At 43.5% G+C, this 8,178-nt stretch overlaps 1 protein-coding gene and 1 long non-coding RNA gene across 2 annotated transcripts in view; both read right to left on the minus strand.

Annotated features, from left to right (window-relative positions):
• The window catches only part of and1 (actinodin1), a 9,352-nt gene extending 8,914 nt beyond the window's left edge, over nt 1-438 (minus strand). The window contains exons 1-2 of the mRNA XM_020602019.1: nt 337-438; nt 209-263 (exon numbers count right to left, since the gene is read on the minus strand). Of these exons, the coding sequence (XP_020457675.1) occupies nt 209-263; nt 337-438 (157 nt within the window). The remainder of the gene's footprint in view (nt 1-208; nt 264-336) is intronic.
• A 3,262-nt stretch (nt 439-3,700) lies between these two features.
• Nucleotides 3,701-8,178, minus strand: part of LOC109962038 (uncharacterized) — a 14,048-nt gene continuing 9,570 nt past the window's right edge. Inside the window, exons 2-4 of the long non-coding RNA XR_002275203.1 lie at nt 4,283-4,361; nt 4,139-4,187; nt 3,701-3,973 (exon numbers count right to left, since the gene is read on the minus strand). This is a non-coding gene — a long non-coding RNA (uncharacterized LOC109962038). The remainder of the gene's footprint in view (nt 3,974-4,138; nt 4,188-4,282; nt 4,362-8,178) is intronic.

Below are 8,178 nucleotides of genomic sequence, written 5' to 3' on the forward strand. Positions count from 1 at the left end.
CAATGAACCCAGGAGAGACTTTGAATGTTTCTTGAGGGGAGGGGCAGGTGGAGACAGGTAACCTCAGTGAGACCACAGCAGCTCAACCTGGGACCCCCAATCTGACTGACTGCAGCTCAGACTGTCTCTCTACTCTTACAGACCCTCTCACTTCTCAGATATTCAACATTTGCAAACACAGCAGCTCTTTACCTGTGTGTAGTCTCACCTCTCCCGTCTGGGTCCTGGACTGTGTGATCAGGCTCAATAAAAACCACATGAGACTGTATACAGACACACATGGTCCTGATTGAGTCTTGTAAAAGCAGGAGCTTCAGAGAAAATCCCTGACGTCACCTGAACCAGTGTCACCAGCGGTGGGGGAGGGGCGGACCCTCCCTCTAGGGGAGGAGAGGAGGGTTGTCCCAGTCTCCTCAGCTCATGCCTCTGAGGAGGCATCTCCAGCTGATTAAAGCCTCTGTGATTTGCTCGTGTCAGTTCAAGCAGAGTGACCGTGAGGACACAATGGACAGACTATGGGTGAGTGCACACAGCTAACAGACCGACTGATACCGACTCTTGGACTGACCCCGAGTGTCATCTCTGTGTTTCTCTGTGGTAGTGTTTCGTCTGTTTCTGCTGCCCCGACATCGATTGAAACCTGCTGCTGAAAACCTGCAGACGCTCTCCTACCTCTGTTTTAGTCTCTGTGGTGGTTCTGAGTCGTTTCTCCTTGAGTTTACAACCACATTTAAGTTTTTGCAAACCTGAAAGAAGGGTTATAGGTGGTGCTTGTTAATCTAGTCCAGGTTTGAGTGGCTCACGGTGTAGACGTGATCTGACGTGGTCTAGACCGACAGCTGTCAGCCTGAGCTGCTGATTCCTGTTTTCATCTAGATGCACAAAAAGGAGATTTTTAAATGGTCCAGGTTTGACAGCTCAGTGGTTTTAGGAATAGATCTGGTCTCATGTGGTCTGTGAACTATCCCTGAACTCAGCACCCAAGCTCTTTATGAGTTTATGATTGGTGGAATATGCCTGAATGCAGCACACGTCCCGGTGTGTGTTGCAGACAGGCGTGTGTGGAGGGGGCGGGGCTTCTTCAGGTATGTAGGTAACAGGTCGCTGCAGTGTTTGTTGCTGGGGACAGAAACAGACTTGTAACTACACAATGAGTTTATTTGCAGGTTTAAAGCCACACATCAGACTGAGACCAGCAGAGACCAGAACAGGACCCAGAGGACGGGCAGAGTCGTCACTTCACTGATCAATAGCTAATACCAGTCAGGTGGATCAATTTCACTGAACAGGGACAGTCAGGAGGAAACTTTGTATCTCTGAACACAGACACTTGTTAGTCAGGTTAGCAGCATACAAGGGCAGGTTTTGGAAGTCCAGATATTCCAACTAGGTCCCTGGACTCAGACGTGAAAGGCCCCCATCCCTCAGGGAGGAACAAGACCTCCAGACTGCAAGAGCCACAAAACTATTGAAACTCCTTGTCAGGCAGCTGGTGGTTTGTGTCAGAGACACGTTTACCTGAGAGAGTCCCTGTTTGATTCCAGGTGACCATCGCATGTCTGTTGCTGAAGGTGACCTTTGAACCAAGCACTGCAGCAGTTCTGCTGGAGCCCAGTGGATGTCCAGCATGTCCCAGAGGTAACTACACCAGATGTGTTCCGGTGACCCTCCATGAAAACATGAAACCAAAACCTGTTTCAGTTCAATAAAACTGGAGCCATGTGTTTGTAAATGTCAGGTTACTTCATGACGAGGAACTGCTCTGAGAACAACGAGAAGAGAGTTGGTATCCAGTGTAAGCTGTGCACCGACTGCTCAGGTAAACAGACCAGAATAAAACTGTTCTTGAACCGCTGTGAGTCCAGACCTGATTCTGGAGCTGGACAATATTACTTAACTTAATTAAATACAGCAAAGGGGCATTTAGTTAACAGACTCCTGATAAATGAAACCACGGACACAGACATGCTGTAGTGACGGTCAGCAGCTGGTCACAGTGCTGTCGGTTCTTGTTGTTCTGCAGATTAAGTCCTAGTGTTCTGTCACACAGACCTGGTCCTGACGTAGTCTGTCTCTAGTGACACTAGTTTAGATTGAATGGAGATTCAACAGGATCCACAGTAATGAGCCCTGTACTCGCACTGTTGTTGGTACTTAGGTGGTCACGAGTCTGTCCGGGTCCTGCAGAGAAGAAAACCCTGTGTTTGAGCCTCAGTCATGACGCCAGAACCCTCACAAACTGATCCCAGACCTGAATCATCAGATGTGTTTTCTACAAACAATTGTTAGGAAAGGGTCAGAGGTCAGATGGTTCTAGGTTTTGGACTGTGAACTAGACTAAACAGGACATCTGAAGACGTCAGCTTGGGCTGTGTCAGTCTGATATAATCCTGCCTTTTCTTTTAGATTTATTGGTTTTTCCTCCAGTTTGATTGACAAACTAATTGATTAGTTCTCTGTGTTCTCCAGTGTCTCACCAGGAAACTCTGGTGGAATGTTCCACAGTCACAGACTCAGTCTGTGGGAACAAAACCAACACGACCACCCCACCGACAGAGATGCCGACCAGAGCTCCAGGTAGACTCACCTGTTGACTCACTTCCTCCTCAACCTTTTCACAACTCACAAATTAAAGTGTTGTCAGAAGAACTCAGGTCCTGCTGTCTCTAGATTTATGTGCTTGTCTGACCCCGTTCTTCTTCTTCTTCTTCTTCTTCTTCTACTTTGGGCTGTTCCCATCAGGGGTCACCACAGCCAATCATCCATTGCCACCTAAGCCTATCCTCAGACTCAGTCTGTGGGAACAAAACCAACACGACCACCCCACCGACAGAGATGCCGACCAGAGCTCCAGGTAGACTCACCTGTTGACTCACTTCCTCCTCAACCTTTTCACAACTCACAAATTAAAGTGTTGTCAGAAGAACTCAGGTCCTGCTGTCTCTAGATTTATGTGCTTGTCTGACCCCGTTCTTCTTCTTCTTCTTCTTCTTCTTCTTGTCCAGTCCCTGCTCCTGACACCTGGATCATCCTCACTGCCATGTAAGAACCAGTAACTTTTAACTAATCATATTGATCATGTCTGCCTGTTTGGGTGAATGAAATCTTCACCATGAAAGTTATTATGGATAAAATATGATAATTAAACATGATTATTGATATTATTGTTATTAATATATGTGATTACTGTAATAACAAACTTAGGTTTAGTCCAGTGTACAGTCGCTTTGTGACCATTCCACCTTCCTCCATATGGAGACACCGTGTTTGCACTGGGACAGACTAACCAATGTCTCTGGCTGGTTGAGCTGATCGTCCTGGCTTCACTTCCTGTCCCCCCAGCTCTCTTGGGTGAAGATTTTCACCAAATCTCAGTTTCTGTGAACACTTGAGTTGGATCTAGGAGATCAGCCAATCAGCTGCTGACCTGTGATGGAAGGGTGCGGGGACATATGCTGATGGTGTTCTGGTGTTTTTGCCTCTGCAGAGTTGTTTCAGTTTTCCTGATCCTGCTGCTCAGTCTGTTCCTCACACTGGTGTCCTGTCGACACCAGCAAGGTAACCACAAAGGTAATGAGCCCTGCCCTCCAAACAACAAACAGTTCCCACCATAAAACCAACATCTCCATCCTGTGACACGCCTGGTTGTTTCCTCTGCAGGTCTTGATCTGCTGTGACTGAAGAGGATATGTCCATTTTGGGACATACCGCCCCCTGAGACAGCTGTCAGACCTGATCCAGCTCCAGAGAAAACCAGAGTCTGGCAGAAGGACTGGAGTCCAGGTGCAGACCAGGCTTGGCTGGGCCCAGTTTCTGTCTACATCTGATCCAGTTTTAGGCTAGGTGTAGGGTTCAGTGTAGATGTAGGTCAGGTGCAGTTAGGGTTAAGTCCAGGTTCTTTGATGGTAGTTTAGATGTAGTTCAGCATGTTCTAATTTCTTCCCCATTAGGCAATCAGATTTAAGCTCTTCAGCTGTGAGAAACAGAACCATGTGCTGTGCTCAGTGATGTAAATAGTGACGACCGCAGGACCGTAGCTAATCTGTCAGTAGACAAATTTGCTGCCTCAGAAATTAGTTCTTCACTTCTTTCTCTAGCTCTCTGACTGGCAGAGATGCTGGACTACTGCTGGACTCACCTCAGTCAGACCAGAGCTCACTCGTCCAGATCAGACCAAAGTCTACAACCTGGAGCCAAAGGAACAAACATCCAATTGTTATTTTGCTTAGAAAACGTTTCATTGTCAAAGTGTTCACTCCCTTCTGGTTTAGCTTCAGCTCACCCAGATCCACAGGTGTCCCCCTGAACCTCCTATCTCTGTTTCTTTGTCTGTCAGTCAGCATCAGGCCGAAGATTTCACCCTGAAATTCAAACAGCTGATTTAGAAAGTCCAGAAAGCGCTGACCCCACCTTCAGTGTTTTACTGCTGGACTTTAGCAAACCTGGAGGTCCACAAACAGTGGTGACAACCTGTGCACGTGGAGGTGGACACATCCTGACTTTTATTCCCCATCACTGTTCAGGTCAAAACACTGGACTTCCCATGATGCACCTGAACCCCTGCAGAGCTGCAGCAGGAACAGCTAAGGCTGAACTTTCTGTGTAAAATCAGTGAAATGAACCTTTAACATTTACAGATTACGTGTCTGTGGGTGAAGTGTAACCATGATGATGGGTGTCAGGCTGTAACCACGGTGATGGCAGTGGACCGCTGTTGTTTGCTGCCGTCTCTGCACATTTTCTGTTACTGAGGTTTTACTGCTTTTCTTTTTAATGTAAATTTGTTTGATGTGGCGCAGCTCAGCAGAAACAAAAACAAAGACAATGAAACACGTGTGTTGGCTTCAGGAAAGTTACCTTTACACACAAACGTGGTTTAAACTTGTGTGATTTCACTTTCAGCTGTCTGACTGTAAACTAAATGCTGCATAAATAAAGTTTGTTGAATTTATTTGCTGAAGTTTGTTATTTGTACCAAACACTGCAACAATCACAGAACTGGTGTGCACGAGTTCAGTTTGATATAAACATGAAATCAACAGTAACACAGACTGTGACCGAACAGAGGATAAACTTGACTCACTACTGTTAAATAAAGTCCAGATGTTGACACAGTAACATCTGGTGAAGACTAGGGTTTATCTGCTCCCTGTAGCTCAGTGTGTGTTGCCATCCTACACGTGAAAACCATGATAAAATGTTCATGCTCTGACTCAGGTGCTTATCGCTGACCTCAATCAATGAGTCAGGAGCAGGTTCAACCTGCACTTGGAGGGGGCAGGACCACATGCACCTTATCAGGTGTAACCATGGCAACAAAGAAGAAGCAACATAAACTTCCCCTTGAGTTTGATGATTTACATATGAAATGAAATAACAGAGAATTCTGTTCTTCATCAAACAGGTTTTTTATCAGAAATAACAATAAAAACAAGTTTTTTTTTAATATAAAAACAAAATAAATTTGCTGTGACAGTGTGCGGTCAACAACCCTGGGACCTGAACCTCAACCCAGATTTGGACCAGGCCTCCTCCCACTCCTCATGTCCCCGCACCTTATTTTATTATTTTGACTGACTGTTGTCAGACACTTTCCCTCCTGATGAACGGGACTAGTCGCTCGCTGACTCAGGTCTTCAAGCTCACTTCTGATGTGAGGGCAGTCTTCTCAAAGCTGCTGAGACCCATCAGATCCATGGGTCCAGAATTTTTGTGCGACTCAGATGCAGACAGTGACGTCTACTGGTTAAATGTTTGATTTTACTGTACATACGGATCAGACCTGAGAGCTGAGGACACAGTACAGGTGGACTCACTGCTGTTTTATATCAGTAACTTTTTTATAGAAGCTGATCAACGTCACACTGTTGTCCACAGGAAGATGGCCATGTGTGCTGACTCAAAGCTCCTCTCAGACTAAAGAACAGGAGCAAACTCTGCCCACATCCTCACTCACCTACCTAGTCCAGCCAATCACAGCACACCTATCAGGTAGGTATTTACAGGTCTGTTGTCATGGCAACCAAACATAAAGAGGATATCCACATCTGGCTCTCATCTGTGTTGATTTTCAGTCCATCTCACCTGTGGCTACACCTGACAGTGATGTCACAAAACACAGACCCCACACCCCAAAGAAGGGTTAGGTTTACTGTATAGGTGTACAGTGACGTGAGAAATTTCACCTGCAGAGGGCAGCACTTTGATTTATATCTTTTATGAAATATCTAAATCCAGTCAGTGTTGTCAGTTAGCTCAGGTATTAATAAACAAAAAGAAACTATCTTCTGTTTTTGCATTTTATTTTAGATCTCTGAGCCTGTTTTTATATTTAAACGTGAGTCAACATCCTGTGACCACAAACCACATTGCTGTGGTGAAATGATGTGTTTGAAACTCATCAGTTAGCCAGTTATACACAGATAAGTGGGCTCATTAAACTAGAAGAAAGGTGAATTTGTCTCCTGCAGTTGTGTTGTGAAAGTCTAGTTTCTTAATGTGGAGTTAGAAAAAACTCTGAGGTCAGAGGTCAGTGTCACAATATTTAACAGTCTGTTAAAACAGTTCAGCATCACAGTACTGAAGACTGGCTTTTATTAACTGGAGTTTATCAGCAGTTGTTTGAGCCCAGGCAGCCAAATATCTCCATAAACTGCTCCTGTAAATAAACTTCATTCTAGCTCAACAGAACTGCAGGTACTGATTTACAGTATAAAGTGTTTTTCTAATCACTGTTATTAAAAAAAAGTCCTCAGTATAAACTAGACCATGGTTCTACTTTTAGTCTCCATGCTTTATTATTATTTTTTAACTGTAGGCTAATGTATGATTTGGCCTTTATCTCTCTCTGCTGCTTTAACTTGACTCACTATCAAAAATAAAATGAAACATCCTTTCAACATCTGGCCTCACAAGTTGTTTTTCAGCTTAAAAGTTTAAGGTGGTCAAACATAGTCACCGTTTTAAATCTGATTCCTTCATGTTAAAACTATAAGCATTGTTGGACAGTTTAAATGTAGCATTTAGATTTGTGTTTAATAAATCAGACATTTGAAATGATCTGACTTTAGATTGAACTCTGGGGACTGGATGGAATTTAGTTTTTATTTTCTGATATAAACAGTTTTAAACTGTTGTCATTAAACAGAATTTAGTCTCTGATCCATAGAAACGTTCAGCCACATTCAACTGTCTGATTTGTGTTTAGTTCAAACTCTGTGAACGTGAACGCGCCTCAGTCCGGGCTCACTTCCGACATGTTTCGTTGTTTTTTTTTTTTTTTTGAGAACTCTGAAAATAACTGCAAATATTATACGGATGAGCAGTTTAACAGCAATGTTAAGACTGAAAACAATTTATCATTAATTCATTTTAATAGCAGAAGTTTATATGCAAACTTTCAGAGTATAAAACATTATCTTAGTAGTCTTACACAATTAATAGTTCATCCCGACTGTTTTTTTTTTCCTCCGGCCTACAACAAAGTTTCTTTACTCAATCCCTAATAGCATTTAAGCTAACAGCTAACTCACTGAGATGTCGACAGGTCATAAATACAGCTTCCTAACTGTCCTTTGCTCCTCCGAATCCGTAGTTCACAACTCACTTGTCGTGTTACACTTTACAATCTGAGTTACTTCCTCAACTGCAAATAATTCGTGTGTAGTGTCAGTATGCCAGGTGAAATCTCGTTCGGGATATTACCACCGTGCTCTCTGCCTCACTGTACCAAATGAAGGAAAAATAAGGGGAAAAAATAAAGGAGGAAAGGAAGAAAACTCTCCAACGTTACTCCTGACATGGCCACTAGGGGGGCTAACTGGGTTTATATGTGGAGACTTTAATATAGATTTGTTGAATCCTAACAAGCACACAGGAACTGAGGAGTTTATTAACACACTATATAGATGCAGTTTATACCCGACAATTACAAAACCAAGTAGATTAACAACCCAGCATGCAACACTAATAGATAATATATTTACTAATGATATTGATAGCAAAATGTCTAGTGGATGACTTATAAATGATATCATTGATCATTTACCAGTATTTTTGGTTTATGACTGCCATGTTAGAAAAGAGAGGCCAAAAACAAATCTTTTTTATAGGAGGGTGATGAACGAATATGCTGTAAGGAGGCTAAAAGAGGACTTTTTGGGGCAAGACTGGGATGCA

Source organism: Monopterus albus, unplaced genomic scaffold (assembly GCF_001952655.1).
Source record: "Monopterus albus unplaced genomic scaffold, M_albus_1.0 scaffold3.1, whole genome shotgun sequence".
Classification (NCBI taxonomy): Eukaryota; Metazoa; Chordata; class Actinopteri; order Synbranchiformes; family Synbranchidae; genus Monopterus; species Monopterus albus.